Source organism: Prionailurus bengalensis, chromosome A1 (assembly GCF_016509475.1).
Source record: "Prionailurus bengalensis isolate Pbe53 chromosome A1, Fcat_Pben_1.1_paternal_pri, whole genome shotgun sequence".
NCBI classification, from domain to species: Eukaryota; Metazoa; Chordata; class Mammalia; order Carnivora; family Felidae; genus Prionailurus; species Prionailurus bengalensis.
Genome location: NC_057343.1, coordinates 129,482,747 through 129,505,406, shown reverse-complemented (window position 1 = coordinate 129,505,406; position 22,660 = coordinate 129,482,747). Strand labels below are relative to the sequence as shown.

The 22,660-nt window shown below is 38.6% G+C and overlaps 1 protein-coding gene and 1 pseudogene across 1 annotated transcript in view; both read right to left on the bottom strand.

Annotated features, from left to right (window-relative positions):
* Positions 1–22,660, bottom strand: part of NDUFAF2 (NADH:ubiquinone oxidoreductase complex assembly factor 2) — a 170,925-nt gene that overhangs the window by 71,866 nt on the left and 76,399 nt on the right. Inside the window, exon 2 of the mRNA XM_043590945.1 lies at positions 167–256. Coding sequence (XP_043446880.1) covers positions 167–256 — 90 coding nt within the window. The remainder of the gene's footprint in view (positions 1–166; positions 257–22,660) is intronic.
* The window catches only part of LOC122496059, an 80,427-nt pseudogene continuing 76,079 nt past the window's right edge, over positions 18,313–22,660 (bottom strand).

Sequence of the window (22,660 nt, the reverse complement as noted above, 5' to 3'; positions counted from 1 at the left end):
TGACACCTTCACAATGTTTAAAGAAATGGAATATCTTTAAAAATGGTCATGGATTTGGATTACTAAAACTTTTGTAAAAAGAATAAACATATAATTATACCTGCTTCTGTTAATTTTGTATAAACAATTTGCCTTCCAGAAGATACTAGTAAAAACACAAACTTACCTTCCCATTCTGTTGGGATATCCCCTACTTCATAGTCGACTTCTCTTTTACTTGCTGTTTCTATAATTCTTTTCTCTCGAATAGTCTGTCCTACAAGACAAAAGTGATTACATTATTTTTAAAGGAAGTCATGACACAGTAGTTACTACAAGTAATATTTTCTCTTTGGATATTTCACACCTCCTTATTTGGTAAAAGAATTATCAGGACAAAGAAGAGATTCCATTTAGAGTTAGTTTTGTTAGAAAAAGCAAATTCTAGGGGCCTGGGTGGCTCAGTTCATTGAGCGTCCGACTTCAGCTCAGGTTATGATCTCATAGTTCATGGGTTTGAGCCCCATGTTAGGCTCTCTGCTTGACAGCTCAGAGCCTGGAACCTGTTTCAGATTCTGTCTCCCTCTCTCTATGCCCCAACCCTGCTTGTGCTCTACTCTCTGTCTCTAAAATAAACAATAAAAAAAATTTTTTAAAAGAAAAAGCAAATTCTAAACTTACTACAAAAATTTAAAATTTTCTACCATAGCATGCAAAATTAATTTTGGTAGAGTAAATGTAGATTTTGTTAAAAAAAAAAAAAAGGAACTGGGGCACCTGGGTGGCGCAGTCGGTTAAGCGTCCGACTTCAGCCAGGTCACGATCTCGCGGCCCGTGAGTTCGAGCCCCGCGTCAGGCTCTGGGCTGATGGCTCAGAGCCTGGAGCCTGCTTCCGATTCTGTGTCTCCCTCTCTCTCTGCCCCTCCCCCGTTCATGCTCTGTCTCTCTCTGTCCCAAAAATAAATAAAAATGTTAAAAAAAAATTAAAAAAAAAAACAACAAACAAACAAACAAAAAAAGGAACTAATTAATCTTAGGGCACAAATGGCCAAAAACAAATACATACAAAAAACCATTTTAATAATCAACAGTGTTCAACTCCTTCAAATTCTACAAGTATTTGTATTAGAGGTGCCAGCGGCTGCTATGACTGCCCAAGGGAACAGCTACTCACACCCCCTACTATGTAAGGAACCACAAGATCCTGCTGCCATCCCACTGCCACAGTATACTGGCAAACCCAAGGGAACCAACATATGGGTTCTATTCTATGACCTATGTGAGTGATTACCTCTTACTGGATCTAAATTAAGAAGGCAAAAACTGGGGAACTACGAATGTGAGATCACACTGGTACAGGATGGTAGCAGTGTAGAAACAAGAAAGCAAATGGAGCAGTAAAGAAAAAGGTGTAGAGGAATCAGGGATGGGATGAGAATGCAATAGGCTTACTTATCTCAATAATAAAAATTTTATTAACAGGTATTTTAGGTTCACATAAAAGATATAAAACTATCTGGTATTTTCTTCTGTTTCCACAGTCTCAATTATATCCTTCAAAGCAGCTTTGTCAAACTGGTGGTTTCAAAACATGTTCCCTTCTCAGTGAGCCTTTGAGCCTAGGGAAACCAGGTGAAGTTGGTAATTCCCAAAAGTTAGTGAGTGTGCCTGCCTACTCAGGGAATGCAAGCTGAAACAGAGAAGACCATGGTGAATAAGTATAAGGGGAGGAGCATGGCTTAACAATAATTACACTAGTCAGGGAGAGAAATCTGGCCTTTACAAAATACTACTTTCTCTTCCCACTCCATGACCAACCTTACACTATGCTAAATAGACTGAATGACATAATTAAGCAAAATGACCTTGTTGCAAATCTCTGCCTGAAATTCTACCAGCTAAAAATTCCTTCAATTGCAGACCAAGGAAATTCCTCGGAGTGAGTATGCGGGAGAAAGGAAGCCACAAAAGGATAGCCTAAGAAGAATGAGTGACTAGTGCTATTTCCTTTGCCTTAGTAATAATAAGTGAAAGGCTGAGATTTCATGGACAAGCGATCAATAGGTAATAACTGTGAAGTATGTGGTTAGGGAAATTCTGCATTTCATTATGGACTCACTGAATCAAGGTATTTAATCTTAACACAGAGTTTCCCCAAGTTTTATAAAAGGCACTAACCTTTTGCTTCCTTACCCAATAAATTAACAGTAAGTCAAGGTATTAGCAGTAAAGCCTAGTTGTAGGGACAAGAGTCAGAGCAAAAGGAGCCTGTAACAATGAGAGGTGCATTACTCTCATAGTAGAGGCTCAAAATATCTAAGTGTCTTTACTAAAATGCTATTTGTATCTATATATATAAGCAGGTAATAACAAAAGTTATCATAAGTTTAGCATACACTAAAGTATGTTTACATGACAATTTTTAAAATGTTTGGAAGAATCAAAATACCTGTGCCTTCATATAGCTCTCATCTGAATATGAAGATATATGTCCTTTTAGCAATCACAAGTACAGAAAGGAAAACTACCATCTAAAACACAAAATGCTAACAAATTGTCTTCTGAAGGTAGGTGTGTGTTCTACAAGCTTTTAAATGTAAATCAAAAAATTTAGCAGAGAAGAGGATAAAGAGGTTTACCAGTCTCAGTACCACCACTAAAGGCATATATAATACAAGTATATTTCAATGTCTGTGATAAAAAAAAAATAACATCCTATCTCCTAGGTCTTAGGTCTATCAATTTAAGGTCTCCCAAGATTTTTAAAAATCATAAGCAATACTTATTTGTGTATAAATGAAAAGACAGAGTAACACATGAGTTAGTTTAGCTAAGTCCTTGATAATTGCTGAGAAAATCTTATTTATAAATAGAAGACATCAAAGATATATAAAAAATTACATATACAAAATAAGGCTATTAGTTTATTGAATAAATTTTTTGTAATCAGATGTAAGTTCTTGCCCCCAAATAAATTGTTTTAAAACTACTCCATTCTTGGGGTGCCTGGGTGGCGCAGTCGGTTAAGCGTCCGACTTCAGCCAGGTCACCATCTCGCGGTCCGTGAGTTCGAGCCCCGCGTCAGGCTCTGGGCTGATGGCTCAGAGCCTGGAGCCTGTTTCCGATTCTGTGTCTCCCTCTCTCTCTGCCCCTCCCCCCGTTCATGCTCTGTCTCTCTCTGTCCCAAAAATAAATAAACGTTGAAAAAAAAATTTAAAACAAAACAAACAAACAAAAAAAACTACTCCATTCTTTGTAATAAGTCCTACTTCCATAATTTTTAAGAACTGGGAATGAAGTCTATCCCTCTCACTGAGTAAGAAATTATACACAAATTGTACACTTATTTGTACTAATATGCTTTCATATAATAGTTGTAAAGATAATCCTACTTATCACAGCAAAAAATTTCCATCTTTACAAACAGATCAAATTTAAGTACCTGGACAGGTGTAAAAACTTTAGGGTCTAATTTACATTTAAAAATTAATTTGATAACAAAAACATTAATCTAATACACGTATTGGCTTAATAAGTCCTAATACAACAATAAACAATTGACACTGGAGCTCAGTGAGGATTATTATGTAAAACAATGCACAATTTTAACTATATTTAATTACTTTAATTTAATTAATAGTAAAACAACAGCTTTAATAAAACAGTCAAAACAGGGGCACCTGGGTGGCTCAGTTGGTTGAGGGTCTGACTTCGACTCAGGGCATGATCTCACACTCATGGGTTCCAGCCCCATGTCAGGCGTGTGCTGACAGCTCAGAGCCTAGAACCTTGCTTCTGATTCTGTCTCCCTCTCTCTCTGCCCCTCCCCCACTCGTACTCTGTCTCTCTCTCTCTCAAAATAAATAAACATAATAATAAAAAAATTTTTAAAAACCAGCCAAAACAAAAGTTTGAATCCAAGTGGATCATAATGGTCAGTGGTATATGGATTTAAAGATAGCAGAAATGGCAATATTTTACCTTTTTTTTTCAACGTTTATTCATTTTTGAGAGACAGAGAGAGAGCATGAGTGAGGAAGAGATAGAGGGAGGGAGACACAGAATCCGAAGCAGGCTCCAGGCTCTGAGCTGTCAGCACAGAGCCTGATGTGGGGCTTGAACTCACCAATTGTGAGATCATGACCTGAGCCAAAGTCGGACGCTCAACCGACTGAGCCATCCAGGCACCCCAACAATATGTTACCTTTTTAAAGGGAATGAGAGGCCAACACTATTTTAGTAACAATACTAAGAACATTATTTGCCTTTTTCACTTCCATTCTTTGTGAACATAGAGTTTTCTAGAAGCTACATGTATGTGATATACCAACAGACTGAATAAAGTAGCAGATATGAAAAAATCCAGCTATCTTTTCTTAAGTTAGACATCAGGGAGATTTGTAAAACATAAAGCAATGCTACCCCTTTCTCTAAATGTTTCTGTTTGGGTATGTATCATTATTTCTGATCAAAAATATATTTTTGGGGGGTCCCCTGGGTGGCTCAGCCAGTTAAGCATCTAACTCCTGATTCCAGCTTAAGTCATGATCTCATGGTCCTGAGATTGAGCTCCACAGTAGGCTCTGCCCTAGGTGTGAAGCCTGCTTAAAATTCTCTCTTTTCCTCTCCCTCTGCCCCTACCAGGGCATGTGTGTGCACACTCTCTCTCTCTCTCAAAAGAATGAATGAATGAATGAATGAATGAATGAATAAATAAATAAAATATATATTCTTTATGTAAACAACAAAAAATATTTTCTTTATGTAATAGGTTTACTAGTTTTAATTTTAAAGAATATTAAAATAATTAAAAATTTGGTTTTAGTTTCAATATAAATATTAATACATATCTTATAAACAAAGCTCTGTCAATAATTGTGAAGAGTGAAAGAGATCCTGAGACCAAAATGCTTGAGAACTAAATGTTCTACTAGGAAAACAAAGGAATCCATAAAGCCAAACCACTAAAAGATATAGATAAATAGATGGATAAAAAAATAAATTGGGGGAGATAAAAGAGCTATTGCTTTACCACAGTGCTGAATAATAAATGTATAGAACAAGGGCCAGAGCTGAAATACCATCATTTTGTAACCATAAAGATAAAGACGAGCTCCAGTAAGCATCCATAATGGAAGAGGATTTTGGTTTTGTTTTTATTTGGAAATAATTCCCCTTTCCTCTGCAAACAGGGTGTTCTTACACATCTGAAAGGTGAACAAGACTTACATATTAAAAGATGGTTGTGTTAGGAATTACAAAATTTCTAATTTGGTACCTATAAATATTGTCATCCTATGGTCTTAGTTACCCTGTAGGTAAGACCCTTGACAGGTGCCAGTCACAGGCAGGTGACACCAAGTCTCCTGAAGAATTAAACAGCAGGCTTAGGCATCTCTCCTTTTCTAGACCACTGCTCCTTCCCTAATGCATCCTCATAGGCAAGGGAAGATATTTGGGCAGACTTTAATTTTTAAATTTTGAAGCTTCAAAACTCATTAGGTATCTATCACAATGGAGGCAGGATTTTCTTCTACCATTACCAAATTAAAGGTGGAGGCCTATATTGGTTGTGACCCATAAGCACATAATCCTTGGTGATGTTTCCAACCATCTGTCTACTTCCAGCCTAATATTTCCCACAGGTGGGACAGTGCAAGGGGAGACTAATGCATTTGGAGGTGACTTTGGGGTGGAAAAAGAGGTTGGGTTGAGGTGACACATCTCTGAGATAGCTCTCCCCCTGCAAATAAACAAGATTGAGACTTTTCTGATGCCTGACAAGAGCCTCTGGCTTGAAGAAATGGTGGTAAGATGGCCAAGTTTAAGATCCTCTCTGTCTGACTCATGTTTGGCCCTCTACCCCAGTGGCAGTGATCAGTGCAACCAGGTGATATTTCTAAATCAGTCTGTCTGGTGATATATAAAAGACTGAATTTTGCATACAACAAGAGGCTTAGAAGTGTTGGTGCATAATACATGAAAGTGAGGGCTACTGAAAGACAAGAACCACATACTCTATTGGTTAGATTTGGGGAATTTTAACCTTATTATGCTGAAGCATTGTAAATTAAAAAAAAACCTTAGTTAAGAGTACTAAGAATTCTTAAGCTGAAAGTCATTTTCACATATGACTTAAAGTATTATTTGACCAAAGTTACTTATTACAACCAAAGTTGCTTATTAAGAGCCTGCTATGTTAGGAAGTATTTATGTGTCTCCATATATTATCTCTTGCCTTTAAAACATCTTTTATAGATGAGGAAAAAAAGACACTGGATGATTAGCTTATCCAAATGTACATAGCCAATTAAAGTAGTACAGCTAGAATTTGAACCTAAGCATTTTTACTAACTTACACCGTTAAGCATTTCCCATTTAAGATTTTAAAATCAGCATTTACAAAGTTTGCGTACAGTATCATTACAGATATCCAGTTAAAAACTAACATTTTACTCATAATCATAAGCTACTATTTTCCTATAGTGATCAAATGAGGCATTTCTGCTTGAAAATGTGATGATTCTATAATTTGACATATTCTACATATATTTATATGAGCATGGAATACTATCTCAGCAGGTCTCAGCAGGTAATACTTTTTTAAAAACCATTAAAGAGGCCTTCTAGATAAGCTTTCAGAATTTGTAAAATGGCCAACTAGTTCAATGGATTATCTAAAATCTTATTAGCGAGTCTTTTTGCAAGATGGCGGCTTAGGAGGACGCTGGGCTCACCGCACATCCTGCTGATCACTTAGATTCCATCTACACCTGCCTAAATAACCCAGAAAACCGCCAGAGGATTAGCAGAACGGAGTCGCCAGAGCCAAACGCAGACGAGAGGCCCACGGAAGAGGGTAGGAAGGGCGGCGAGGCGGTGCGCGCTCCACGGACTGGCGGGAGGGAGCCGGGGCGGAGGGGCGGCTCGCCGGCCAAGCAGAGCCCCCGAGTCTGGCTTGCAAAAGCGGAGGGGCCTGACAGACTGTGTTCCCACAACAAGCGCGACTTAGCGTCTGGGAGGTCATAAGTTAACAGCTCTGCTCGGAAAGCGGGAAGGCTGGAGGACAAAGGGAGGGAGAGCTGCTGAGCCCCCTGACAACAGAGCTCAGTTTGGTGGGGAACAAAGGCGCTCGCCAGCGCCATCTCCCCCGCCCATCCCCCAGCCGAAATCCCAAAGAGAACCGGTTCCTGCCAGGGAACTTGCTCCCTCCGCGCAAACACCCAACTCTGCGCTTCTGCGGAGCCAAACCTCCAGCAACGGATCTGACTCCCTCCCGCTGCCACAGGGCCCCTCCTGAAGTGGATCACCTAAGGAGAAGCGATCTAAGCCTGCCCCTCCTGCCCCCGTGCACCTTGCCTACCCACCCCAGCTAATACGCCAGATCCCCAGCATCACAAGCCTGGCAGGGTGCAAGTAGCCCAGACGAGCCACACCACCCCACAGTGAATCCCGCCCCTAGGAGAGGGGAAGAGAAGGCACACACCAGTCTGACTGTGGCCCCAGCGGTGGGCTGGGGGCAGACATCAGGTCTGACTGCGGCCCCGCCCACCAACTCCAGGTATACACCACAGCACAGGGGAAGTGCCCTGCAGGTCCTCACCACGCCAGGGACTATCCAAAATGACCAAGCGGAAGAACTCCCCTCAGAAGAATCTCCAGGAAATAACAACAGCTAATGAGCTGATCAAAAAGGATTTAAATAATATAACAGAAAGTGAATTTAGAATAATAGTCATAAAATTAATCGCTGGGCTTGAAAACAGTATACAGGACAGCAGAGAATCTCTTGCTACAGAGATCAAGGGACTAAGGAACAGTCACGAGGAGCTGAAAAACGCTTTAAACGAAATGCATAACAAAATGGAAACCACCACAGCTCGGCTTGAAGAGGCAGAGGAGAGAATAGGTGAACTAGAAGATAAAGTTATGGAAAAAGAGGAAGCTGAGAAAAAGAGAGATAAAAAAATCCAGGAGTATGAGGGGAAAATTAGAGAACTACGTGATACACTAAAAAGAAATAATATACGCATAATTGGTATCCCAGAGGAGGAAGAGAGAGGGAAAGGTGCTGAAGGGGTACTTGAAGAAATAATAGCTGAGAACTTCCCTGAACTGGGGAAGGAAAAAGGCATTGAAATCTAAGAGGCACAGAGAACTCCCTTCAGACGTAAGTTGAATCGATCTTCTGCACGACATATCATAGTGAAACTGGCAAAATACAAGGATAAAGAGAAAATTCTGAAAGCAGCAAGGGGTAAACGTGCCCTCACATATAAAGGGAGACCTATAAGACTCGTGACTGATCTCTCTTTTGAAACTTGGCAGGCCAAAAGAATTGGCACGAGATTTTCAGGGTGCTAGACAGAAAAAATATGCAGCCAAGAATCCTTTATCCAGCAAGTCTGTCATTTAGAATAGAAGGAGAGATAAAGGTCTTCCCAAACAAACAAAAACTGAAGGAATTTGTCACCACTAAACCAGCCCTACAAGAGATCCTAAGGGGGACCCTGTGAGACAAAGTACCAGAGACATCACTACAAGCATAAAACATACAGACATCACAATGACTCTAAACCCGTATCTTTCTATAATAACACTGAATGTAAATGGATTAAATGCGCCAACCAAAAGACATAGGGTATCAGAATGGATAAAAAAACAAGACCCATCTATTTGCTGTCTACAAGAGACTCATTTTAGACCTGAGGACACCTTTAGATTGAGAGTGAGGGGATGGAGAACTATTTATCATGCGACTGGAAGCCAAAAGAAAGCTGGAGTAGCCATACTTATATCAGACAAACTAGACTTTAAATTAAAGGCTGTAACAAGAGATGAAGAAGGACATTATATAATAGTTACAGGGTCTATCCATCAGGAAGAGCTAACAATTATAAATGTCTATGCGCCGAATACCGGAGCCCCCAAATATATAAAACAATTACTCATAAACATAAGCAACCTTATTGAGAAGAATGTGGTAATTGCAGGGGACTTTAACACCCCACTTACAGAAATGGATAGATCATCTAGACACACGGTCAATAAAGAAACAAGGGCCCTGAATGAGACATTGGATCAGATGGACTTGACAGATATATTTAGAACTCTGCATCCCAAAGCAACAGAATATACTTTCTTCTCGAGTGCACATGGAACATTCTCCAAGATAGATCATATACTGGGTCACAAAACAGCCCTTCATAAGTTTACAAGAATTGAAATTATACCATGGATACTTTCAGACCACAATGCTATGAAGCTTGAAATCAACCACAGAAAAAAGTCTGGAAAACCTCCAAAAGCATGGAGGTTAAAGAACACCCTACTAACGAATGAGTGGGTCAACCAGGCAATTAGAGAAGAAATTAAAAAATATATGGAAACAAACGAAAATGAAAATACAACAATCCAAACGCTTTGGGACGCAGCGAAGGCAGTCCTGAGAGGAAAATACATTGCAATCCAGGCCTATCTCAAGAAACAAGAAAAATCCCAAATACAAAATCTAACAGCACACCTAAAGGAACTAGAAGCAGAACAGCAAAGGCAGCCTAAACCCAGCAGAAGAAGAGAAATAATAAAGATCAGAGCAGAAATAAACAATATAGAATCTAAAAAAACTGTAGAGCAGATCAACGAAACCAAGAGTTGGTTTTTTGAAAAAATAAACAAAATTGACAAACTTCTAGCCAGGCTTCTCAAAAAGAAAAGGGAGATGACCCAAATAGATAAAATCATGAATGAAAATGGAATTATTACAACCAATCCCTCAGAGATACAAACAATTATCAGGGAATACTATGAAAAATTGTATGCCAACAAATTGGACAACCTGGAAGAAATGGACAAATTCCTGAACACCCACACTCTTCCAAAACTCAATCAGGAGGAAATAGAAAGCTTGAACAGACCCATAACCAGTGAAGAAATTGAATCGGTTATCAAAAATCTCCCAACAAATAAGAGTCCAGGACCAGATGGCTTCCCAGGGGAGTTCTACCAGACGTTTAAAGCAGAGATAATACCTATCCTTCTCAAGCTATTCCAAGAAATAGAAAGGGAAGGAAAACTTCCAGACTCATTCTATGAAGCCAGTATTACTTTGATTCCTAAACCAGACAGAGACCCAGTAAAAAAAGAGAACTACAGGCCAATATCCCTGATGAATATGGATGCAAAAATTCTCAATAAGATACTAGCAAATCGAATTCAACGGCATATAAAAAGAATTATTCACCATGACCAAGTGGGATTCATTCCTGGGATGCAGGGCTGGTTCAACATTCGCAAATCAATCAACGTGATACATCACATTAACAACAAAAAAAGAGAAGAACCATATGATCCTGTCAATCGATGCAGAAAAGGCCTTCGACAAAATCCAGCACCCTTTCTTAATAAAAACCCTTGAGAAAGTCGGGATAGAAGGAACATACTTAAAGATCATAAAAGCCATTTATGAAAAGCCCACAGCTAACATCATCCTCAACGGGGAAAAACTGAGAGCTTTTTCCCTGAGATCAGGAACACGACAAGGATGCCCACTCTCACCGCTGCTGTTTAACATAGTGCTGGAAGTTCTAGCATCAGCAATCAGACAACAAAAGGAAATCAAAGGCATCAAAATTGGCAAAGATGAAGTCAAGCTTTCGCTTTTTGCAGATGACATGATATTATACATGGAAAATCCGATAGACTCCACCAAAAGTCTGCTAGAACTGATACATGAATTCAGCAAAGTTGCAGGATACAAAATCAATGTACAGAAATCAGTTGCATTCTTATACACTAACAATGAAGCAACAGAAAGACAAATAAAGAAACTGATCCCATTCACAATTGCACCAAGAAGCATGAAATACCTAGGAATAAATCTAACCAAAGATGTAAAGGATCTGTATGCTGAAAACTATAGAAAGCTTCTGAAGGAAATTGAAGAAGATTTAAAGAAATGGAAAGACATTCCCTGCTCATGGATTGGAAAAATAAATATTGTCAAAATGTCAATACTACCCAAAGCTATCTACACATTCAATGCAATCCCAATCAAAATTGCACCAGCATTCTTCTCGAAACTAGAACAAGCAATCCTAAAATTCATATGGAACCACAAAAGGCCCCGAATAGCCAAAGGAATTTTGAAGAAGACCAAAGCAGGAGGCATCACAATCCCAGACTTTAGCCTCTACTACAAAGCTGTCATCATCAAGACAGCATGGTATTGGCACCAAAACAGACACATAGACCAATGGAATAGAATAGAAACCCCAGAACTAGACCCACAAACGTATGGCCAACTCATCTTTGACAAAGCAGGAAAGAACATCCAATGGAAAAAAGACAGCCTCTTTAACAAATGGTGCTGGGAGAACTGGACAGCAACATGCAGAAGGTTGAAACTAGACCACTTTCTCACACCATTCACAAAAATAAACTCAAAATGGATAAAGGACCTAAATGTGAGACAGGAAACCATCAAAACCTTAGAGGAGAAAGCAGGAAAAGACCTCTCTGACCTCAGCCGTAGCAATCTCTTACTCGACACATCCCCAAAGGCAAGGGAATTAAAAGCAAAAATGAACTATTGGGACTTCATGAAGATAAAAAGCTTCTGCACAGCAAAGGAAACAACCAACAAAACTAAAAGGCAACCAATGGAATGGGAAAAGATATTTGCAAATGACATATCGGACAAAGGGCTAGTATCCAAAATCTATAAAGAGCTCACCAAACTCCACACCCGAAAAACAAATAACCCAGTGAAGAAATGGGCAGAAAACATGAATAGACACTTCTCTAAAGAAGACATCCGGATGGCCAACAGGCACATGAAAAGATGTTCAGCGTCGCTCCTTATCAGGGAAATACAAATCAAAACCACACTCAGGTATCACCTCACGCCAGTCAGAGTGGCCAAAATGAACAAATCAGGAGACTATAGATGCTGGAGAGGATGTGGAGAACCGGGAACCCTCTTGCACTGTTGGTGGGAATGCAAATTGGTGCAGCCCCTCTGGAAAGCAGTGTGGAGGTTCCTCAGAAAATTAAAAATAGACCTACCCTATGACCCAGCAATAGCACTGCTAGGAATTTATCCAAGGGATACAGGAGTACTGATGCATAGGGCCACTTGTACCCCAATGTTCATAGCAGCACTCTCAACAATAGCCAAATTATGGAAAGAGCCTAAATGTCCATCAACTGATGAATGGATAAAGAAATTGTGGTTTATATACACAATGGAATATTACGTGGCAATGAGAAAAAATGAAATATGGCCTTTTGTAGCAACGTGGATGGAACTGGAGAGTATGATGCTAAGTGAAATAAGCCATACAGAGAAAGACAGATACCATATGGTTTCACTCTTATGTGGATCCTGAGAAACTTAACAGGAACCCATGGGGGAGGGGAAGGAAAAAAAAAAAAAAAGAGGTTAGAATGGGAGAGAGCCAAAGCATAAGAGACTGTTAAAAACTGAGAACAAACTGAGGGTTGATGGGGGGTGGGAGGGAGGAGAGGGTGGGTGATGGGTATTGAGGAGGGCACCTTTTGGGATGAGCACTGGGTGTTGTATGGAAACCAATTTGTCAATCAATTTCATAAAAAAAAAAAGAACAAGAAAAAAAAATAAAATAAAATCTTATTAGCTTCTCCATACTTACAGGTTTCCCATAAGGAATCTCTGCTTCTATCTTAGAAAATCCCAAATAAACTGTTTAAATCTGACTTCATTAATTTTTAAAAGCCATAAATACAATTTACAAAAGTGAAGTTTGAAAGTACATATGAAGAATATCATAATTTAAGAAAAAAAGATGTACCTAATGCAAATTTGTGCTTGTGCTTTCTGCTTGAACAACAAACTCTTATCTAGTGTTCCCTAACAATCTTACATATAAACAAAAACTTCAAGTTCTAAAAATATGTTATTTAGCCAACAAACATATATTGAATAATCTATTACATTAATCTAGGATGATTTACAATAAAAAGTTAAATAGGTTTTCTGAGTGCATCCCCAAATCAAGCATGTGGGTCCTAGAAATGTCTAGCATTTTACTGCTTTTACTTCCTATTGTTGTGGGAATCAAACATTTTTGTGTAAAAATCATTTATTTTCCAAACCGCAAGGAATTTTCAACCCTGAGAAAAAGTACAGCTGTAATTACATTTGCTCCAAAAAAGGTAAACATTAAAAAGGAAAAATTCAAATGATAGATTCATGACTGTTTATTCCATGAAGAAATACAAGATATGCAGCCATTTTAGGTTTTGATTGATGTGTAGGAAATCAGTTTTTCAAAGTATTTTTTTCACCTAATATATTCTACAATTCTTTTTAAGAATTTGTAAGGCTAAATTACCTCCAATGTGTAACTTATTGGAGTTACTCTCTCTCTCAAAATAAATAAATACATACATACATAAATACATAAAAAACATAAAATAAAATAATGTTTAGCTAAATCACATATGCTTTAAGATATATCATATGGAAATTCCAGGTTTTAAAAAGACCAGTGAGGAAATTTATGACTGAAAACTCATTTTATTTTTAGTGACAATCACTATACAAAGCAAGCAAATTCCAATCTGGTTCATCCTTAAAAAGGGGTAATATTTTCTCCTCTCAAAATTAACACATACTTAAGTATAAACCAATATAATTAAGTACTGTATTTGATTTTCACTTTGAGAGTCTAACTTGAACAAATGGGGATATCAATAGGGAGGTAAAAAGAGAAACTAAAAGAATAAACAAACAGTGGCAAATATTATTAGAATTTAGATAATTACAAAATTAGATCACTTGTAAAGCTTGGGCTTACCCCAAACTTTATTTTCAGATTTGAAATATAGAAGATATGACTGATTATTTGATTGATTTCTAGATCCAAATAGTTTTATAGAAATCAAGTAATACTTGGTCATTTTATCAAAGATCATAAAAGAGTCACAGATTGCACTATTAGCTACTAATTCACAGACTATATGACAGTTTCAAATATGGCTAATTCAGTGAAAATAAATAGAGTACATTTTGCGGTGCATTAGTCTTAATTTAAAAATATATATATTTATTTATTAATCCATGAAATTAGTAATACCCTTCATTAATCTGTTTAATTTAGTTACCATCAGGCACTACTTATCATTAATGAATAGAAATATATTTTGATAAAGAAATCACATAATCATCTAATGAACTGTGATATTCATCAGCTTAACGGGAACTTACCCCAGTAATTGTGAACCAGATTCCTGAGTATAATATTGGTTTCAGCTGTTAAGAGGTTGAAGGGTCAATAATTTTCAAACTCTTTTCTTTAAAAATATCTTCAGCAGAGGCTGAATTTATGAAACTGTTCAAAGCAGAGCTTCTATAGTTGAGGCAGGGGTCCACAATACCACTTCATCTTTTCTCCCCTTCCCTTCCCTGAAGGCAACCTACTCACACTCCTCAAGCTCCAAGGAGCCCTGTGAAAATCTTGGATTCAGACCCAGTATCACACTTTTGAGACTGTGAAATGCATTCAAGAACATGTACTGGTTCCCTAAACTAAACCAAGATCTTATGGATGGCAGAAAGACCATCATGTATTTTGCTTCTTTCTCTACCCCTGTTTGTCACAGAGTTATCAAAGAATCTGTCACAAACTCCTAAGTAATCAGGTGGAAGACAATGCAGGATTTTCCCTGCAATTCCACAGCCCAAGGAAATACAAGGCCTGCTTCACATTCACATGTGGAGCTATGATTTAAGGCTAGAGCATGACTTAAGGTCTGCTTCCAGTGTTTAGACAAGAAGAGTTGACCGAGAAATCATTCTCTCACTTGGGAGCAAGAAGTCCTTAGGAAGAGAGAAAAATGTCTGTATAGAAAAGACAGAGGAAGAATTCTTGGATTCACAGGTCCTCAAGGAAGCAGGCCTTCACTGGACAGGCATTCTCAACTACTTCCTTCCGCCCGTCAAACCTAGAGGATCTAGGGAAGAGGGAGAAAATGAGGTAGTCTGAGACCAACCTGAGCAATGAAAAGACAGTTAGGAAAGGAAAGGATAAAGTAATTCTAGTAAGAGAAATTTATTTATAGTATCCCATTTTTTAGTCATTAGTTTTAACTTTCTCTACAATAAAACTTTACCTTGGCTAATAACTAATAAAATTGGATGACATAAATTTTACCTACGCTCTCTGCTTCAGTTTTCTTGGCAGAGAGGCTTGCTAATAAACTGTGACTTCACCAAAAGGAAGGCTATAGAAGCATAAAAAGGAAAGGTTGGTTCTATTTTGCTTGTGAAGGTTGCAATAAAGAGCATTCATCCTGCTATTTTTCCCTACTTATTTCTTATTTTCCACCAATGTTCAAAAAGGTTAAGACTATAGTCACAAATAGTGAAGATCTGCAAAATGGTAATCTTACTTTAAGATGGGTGTCTCCAAATATATCGTGTGTAAAGTAGACTACATCTACGCAAGGGTGTACTTGGTAAATGCATATCAGGATATTTACCAACAAAAGAATGAACTAATCAGCCTTAAAAATTTTTTATTCTTAGCAATAAATGACAAAGCTTAACATCTTTCCTACTTCTTTATAAGATTCCAGAGATCACATACTTTAGTCTATTTTTTAAGTTTATTTTTATTTATTTTGAGAGATAGAGAGTAAGCAGGGGAGGGGCAGAGAGAGAGGGAGAGAGAATCCCAAGCAGGCTCCATGCTGTCAGCTCAAAACCCAATATGAGGCTCCAATTCACGAACCCATGAGATCATGACCTGAGCCGAAATCAAGAGGTGAACGCTTCATTGACTGAGCCACATAGGTGCCTCTATTTTAGTCTAATTTTGCAATATATCAATAACATTATGTTACTGTAGTTTATTAATTATATCTGGCTCATTTAGGATATAAACAGAAACATATTTGTTGAGCAACAATTATATGTATGACACTTACTAGACACTTTTTTCTTGTTTAATTCTCACAACCATCTTTATTTTTAATCATTGAGTAAACTAAATCTCAAAGAAAATATTATGGATAAGAAAAGGTGTGCTTTCAATTATATCTAATTTTCACACAGAAATTTAAGAAAATATACCAGGAGAGTCACCTTCTTTGCTACAAAACCTGATGTGTCGATATCATCCACATATAACCAAGTTCATACTGCCTCTCTTATTTTTTTTTCTGCTTCCTTTAACAACACAGTTTAAAACCACTTTGCATATACTTCCCACAACCTCCCTTTGTCTTGAGAATTAAGAGCAACCCAACTATTGTGTGACAACAGCACCATCTATTGGCTGCAAAGGGATCCAATAGATGATGCTTACCTATTGATGATCCAATAGATCATGCTCAGGTCATGATCTAAAATTTTTCAGCTGAGTGAAATCTATTTGAAAACAATTTTTTTCCTCACAGATATACATATTTTTTCTCCATCTCTCCTTTTAAAACCTGTAGAGTTATTGCATCTCTCTTGATTCCATTGCTAACCAGTATGTGTTTTTGCTAATGTGCAGCAATTCACATGAACTGTGGATTAAAAGGGATGTGAACTATTATGAAAACTAACTACCATTTATAACACAATTTCAATGGAAAATGTGTTGAATTTAAACGAGCTGCTTACATAGAACTTTTGGAATTCAAGTAATTTGTAGGTTGGAAACTTGTTATAATACTAAAACATATAGAAGTATTAAGTCTTTCACTGTGGCTTCCAAGGCAAATAAAAGAATGCTAATACAAAGCAATACTTCAAATATTTCCCTCCCGTCTTCAGAGTTGATAAACATCTGCCTTGTCCTATGGAATTTGGATCTTGCCCTACACGCTAGGGGAACACTCAAATATTTGTTGATAATAATGAGAAGGTCCATTGCTATTTTGCAGTGGCTCATTAAAGCTACACCAGTGATACAGGTGGGAACAGCTCCAATTATTTTGACTTTTATCTCTAGGACAACATCTATAAGTCTAATCACTTAATGAGCTCTAATCATGAACTTTCATTTGAAGCAATGCTTTACTTGGATGTCCTTATGCTTCTGTGATAGAGAGTTCTATATCTTCCTGTAATGTGTCTTTAATATCTAATCCTTAAAGTCCTATCTTTATGGTAAGCCCTGTAAGTTTCCATTTGAGGAAATTTTGTGCTGAAGCAGGAGAAACATGTATGATTGCTCAAGCAAATTGGTCACTATGAAGTCACTTTTCTTGCTGGTACCAATTAAGTAGCAAAGTGTTTTTGTCCCTTGGTCTATGCCCTGCATCTCAGTTCTAGAAATTTCTCCTGAAATCCTAATTTGAGTCCAATTTTTTAAGGCAGGGAAAGACCAATCACTGCTCATAAATATTATAACTAACTGTTATTACCTGCCTAGACACAGGCTATTCTTGGTAAAAAGACACACCTTATTCCCATACTCTGAGACCTGTCTAATGCTGATGTTCAGTGCCTAGGTGTATGACCTTCTCCTCACTGTTAACTATATTCCTGCCTTGCAAATCATCTTTCCAGCACTATTTTATTGGCTCCCCAAGACTTTGGAAAACTATGATCTTGCCTGTTCCATCAGTAGTTATGAAATCCATCTCTCCCTATCTTCTACTGCTTTTCCTTTCAAATCTCTGAAATCCTTTGATAGTACTATCATTTTACTCATTTCCTAATTTAAAAACTTCAGTTGGTTTTACAATATGAATATACTTAACACTACATTTTTATGTTTAGGTTGACAAATGCTATGTTTTATATCACAAATGAGAAAAAAATTTTGGAAGTTGACTTTTTTTTAATCTTTTTTTTTAAAAAGTTTATTTATTTATTTTGAGAGAGAGAGAAAGAATGCAAGCAGGGGAGGGGCAGAGAGAGAAAGGGAGAGAGAGAATCCCAAGCAGGCTCTGCGCTAACAGCTACATGGGGCTTGATCTCATGAACCATGAGATCATGGCTTGAGTGGAGATCAAGAGTCAGAGACTTAACTGACTGAGCCACCCAGGTTCCCTGGAAGTTGACTTAATAAAGTACAAGGTGGGGCACCTGGTGGCTCAGTCAGTTAAGCATCTGACTCTTGATGTGGCCTTAGGTCATGATCTCACCATTCCTGGGATGGAGTCCTGTGCTGGGCTCTGCACTGACAACATGGAGTCTGCTTGGGATTCTTTCCCTCCCTCTCTCTCTGCCCCTCCCCCGCCCACACAAACACACATGTGTGCATGTACTCTCTCTCTCTCAAAATAAATAAACTTAAAAAGATAATAAAGTATAAGGTATAAAGGGCACAGGGATTTGAGCCAGATGGTCAGGTGTCTTACTGCACCAGGGCTTGGGCTAGCCACACAAACTGCTGCTGCCTGGTGGTTGCCTTGCTGGCAAGGTCATTAGCCCTCTTTATAGTTGCCAGTGCCTTCTCCTTTGTCTCCTCCTTGGCTTCCTTGGCTGTCTCACCAAGGGTTTTGGAAGGGGTCTCACTGTGCAGCTCCAAGATGTATTGAAATCCTTTCACAATCTTAGCCACACTACTTCTGAACTGGGCAAGGCCAAATTTCTGGCAAAAGAAGAAAAGGCGGACGATTGTGGATAGTTCTAGAGACACCAAATAAGCTAGAGACCCATGCTTCCTGCTGGATTTCAGTCCAGTCGCTTTTATCAGAATTCACACAGCAAATACATTGCTCCTCCTCCACCGTCAGCTGGGTGTGGTCAGTCTGGTTCTGCTGTTCTACAACAGAATCCTCTAGGATGTACACTGAGTGAGCAACACTGGTAGGAAACAGTCACTGGGCCCAGCAGGGTACCCTATTGGTCTCTGTCAGGAGATGCTAGGATAGGAGCTTTTGGTCAGAGGTCACCTGCAGGTGCACTGTGTCTTCTGTCAAGACACATTTGCTATAGGGATTTGGGTACCATTCCCATAAGGCTATGAACACTTGGTCCCAGGAACTCCAGAGCACTCTCTGGCCTGGGGAAAAACTTCACCACCATTCTGGCAGGGGCGACTCAGCACCTGCACTGCATCTGGGATGCAAAGCCATGAGAGGCAGTGGGGTGGTGGTGCTGGGCCATGGCTCTGTGCAAGCCAGCTAGGCTCACAGCTCACTCACCTCTGCACCCAAGCAGCAGCCGCTGCCCTGAGGAGCTGTGAGCCACAAGTGAAAATTCTTAAGACTATTTTTTAAAAATATAAATTGACTTTACTACTAGCTCCCTCCCCAACAGTACCAACTTTTCAACACCAAAAATATACTCTGATCTGTTCCTTTTATTTTAATGTTTGCACCACCACTCTCATCCAGGCCCCTCTTATTTCATGTTTATATTAACTAAAAAACCTTTGTAACCACACTGTATTCTGATGTCTTTTCTTTATGTTTAGAAATCCTTTCTTTGGGGAACCATTCACTATTTCATTCCTTGTGATCCTCCTCTGTCCACTGAGATTGGCGGGGTGTGGGTGGGCCTGAGGGGATGCTATTACCCCTCCAGCTAGAGGTGGGAATGTGAACTAAATTTGGACGTAGTATTACAAACCTTTAATCACAAAAAAGGGACTGGGCACATGACACCACTCGGCCAATCAGCATTTCCCTACAAATTTTGCTGGAGCATCCAGGAAAGACTCTCAACCTCTAAGGATCCTAAGTTATAAAGACCAGACAGACCTCAAACTGCTGGGGCCATAAATTCTACAGTGTGGAGAAAACCTATATATGAATAAAACTAATGTGAAGGTAGGTAGAGTCATCTGATAGATACAACATATCCTCATGATTTTGAGCACTTGAATCTAATTCAATTTCTGTTCAGTTATATTTTCTAAAATATTCTATTAGTTAGGGTAGGCTAAGCTGTGGTAGCAAATGGACTCAAAATTAAGTAGCTTAAATGAGAAATTTCTTTCTTTCTTAGGTAAGCGTCCTGGGTGGATGCTCAGGTAGGCCAGTTCTTCCAACATAGTCATATGAGGATTCAGACTGAAGGCTATTCAGCCATCTTCCACAGCTGACTTCCAGGGTTTCCCTGAGCACTGCCATTTCATTCAGCCAGAAAGAAGAAAGAGCACTGAGAAACAAAGGGAGATTTTTACTGATTAGGCCAGGAAGTGACTCACAATACTTCCAGTTACAATGCACTACAGAAAACCTGGTCATACAGCCACACCTAATTTAAAAGGAAACTTGTTAAATGTAGTCTAGCTGTGTGTCCATGAAGAAGTAGAAAGTGGATTTTGGTGGAAAGCTAGCAGTCTTTACAAATATACTGCTGGATAAATAAAATTCAACAAAGACATGGAATACCAGGCCATATCATACTGGCCCCAGAAAGACTGTGACTGAATTAAAAATCAGCTATTGTAAAAAAGTATTTCAGGGGCGCCTGGGTGGCGCAGTCGGTTAAGCGTCCGACTTCAGCCAGGTCACGATCTCGCGGTCCGGGAGTTCGAGCCCCGCGTCGGGCTCTGGGCTGATGGCTCGGAGCCTGGAGCCTGTTTCCGATTCTGTGTCTCCCTCTCTCTCTGCCCCTCCCCCACTCATGCTCTGTCTCTCTCTGTCCCAAAAATAAATAAACGTTGAAAAAAAAAATTAAAAAAAAAAAAGTATTTCAGAAGGAAACATATCAAATCTATCAAAAGATGTCGTCAGGGATACTTGTTAATTATATTGAGTAAAGTCTGTAAAAACTATGGGAGAAGTTACATCAGATTTCAGTACTAAGAATAACAGAAAAATAACAGTATCATTTTTCTCTTATAGGACTAAGAAAGATTACCAACAGTGACCCCGTGTTACAGAGGGTGCAGGAAAATTAAGAAGTTCTTATGCTGTTGGGAATGTAACTTAGCACAAATTGTGTTACCAACTGTTCTTGTCTCTGGATTACTGAGAAGTTAGGAGTGTGGCCCAAAATTATCTCTGGTGGGGCAATTAACAACAGATTTTGTACTTTCTTATTAATTTAAAAAATGTTTTAATGTTTATTTATTTTTGAGAGAGCATGAGTGGAGATGGGGCAGAGAGAGAGGGAGACACAAAATCTGAAGCAGGCTCCAGGCTCTGAGCTGTTAGCACAGAGCCTGATGCAGGGCTCAAACCCACAAACTGTGAGATCATGACCTGAGCCAAAGTCGGATGCTTAACTGACTGAGCCACCCAGATGCCTAAAGAAATGTGTATTTTTTAAAGAATAAAAGCAAAATGAGGCTATGTTTCTTTTTGGAAAACAAAACAAAACAAAAATAGTCCTGTTCCTTCACAATAGTTATTTACATGATGGAAGGCTGTCTCTTTCTGAGTTGGTTGCTACAAAGCTCAGAGATGCATTTGCAGTCCACTCTGAGAAATGTGCAGGTAATTGTAGTTTACATTACAGCCTCATATCTGGGTCCACTTTTCCCTCACCCTGATTTTACTTGTTCCCTTCACTGCAATTTTATACCTCTGTCTTTGAATCTTCAACCTCGTATCTCTTCTGGAAGAAGGAAGAGAATGATTTTATAACAGCTTTAGTGTATCACAACTCTATCACTCTTCCTATACAAAACTTAAAATTCCACAATGCATATATTTTTCTTAAAAAGAAAATCCAAATTCTTCATCTTAGTGTTTACTCATTTTAAAAAATACAAACATTTTGGGGCGCCTGGGTGGCTTAGTCGGTTAAGCATCCGACTTTGGCTCAGGTCATGATCTCGCGGTCCATGAGTTGGAGCCCCGCGTTGGGCTCTGTGCTGACAGCTCAGAGCCTGGAGCCTGTTTCAGATTCTGTGTTTCCCTCTCTCTCTGCCCCTCCCCTGTTCATGCTCTGTCTCTGTCTCAAAAATAAATAAACGTTAAAAAAAATTTTTTTTTAAAATACAAACATTTAAAATACATTTTAAAAATACAATAAATATTTATTTATATAAGCACATGTATACATACACACACTGAGTACCTAGGTCAAACACTGCTCTATACATGGGAGTAAAAGAAAGAAGGCTCAAGTTGGTCACAGTCTGGTTCAATGGTCCTAGTATTTTTCTTTTCATGATGACTCATATCAGACAATGTAACGGCCTCACATTCCCAGAGGCTTACCAAGATGTATGCTATGTACACTTTGCAGCATGATAGCAACAACTCTGTCTCTGATCTGAGACACACTGGTGGTCTCGGGGGTTAGATGGTTAAGAATCACTACAATACAGGGAGGTAAGTGTAACAGAGAAAATGCTATCTGCCATGATACCACAAAGGAAAAAATAAGGGACCCAGAATTGTGGAGTATAAAGAAATGGGAAACTTTCTATAAGAGCTATTCATCGAACAGGAGTTATAAAAGTAAAGGAGGAGGAAAACAGTGATTTCAGATATCATTCCAGAAAATGGAAAATTAAAAAGACAATTGGATTTTACACAGAAGATGGTGAAATGTTTCTAGGCACTTGAATATATGCTACTTTAAACAGTATGTCACCTTTTTGGCAACAATGAAAAATCAGCTAATCCATAGGACAGCATTTTCAGACAAATGAAGCCAATTGCTTTGATAAGAAATATTTCCATCCAGTCTGACCACTTTAATAATTTTTAAATGACATATTTTTTTCCCTTGCCTTAGTAAATAAAACCCTTTGTGTACTCATTTTTCTCTTTGGATCTCATGCTAATTATAAAT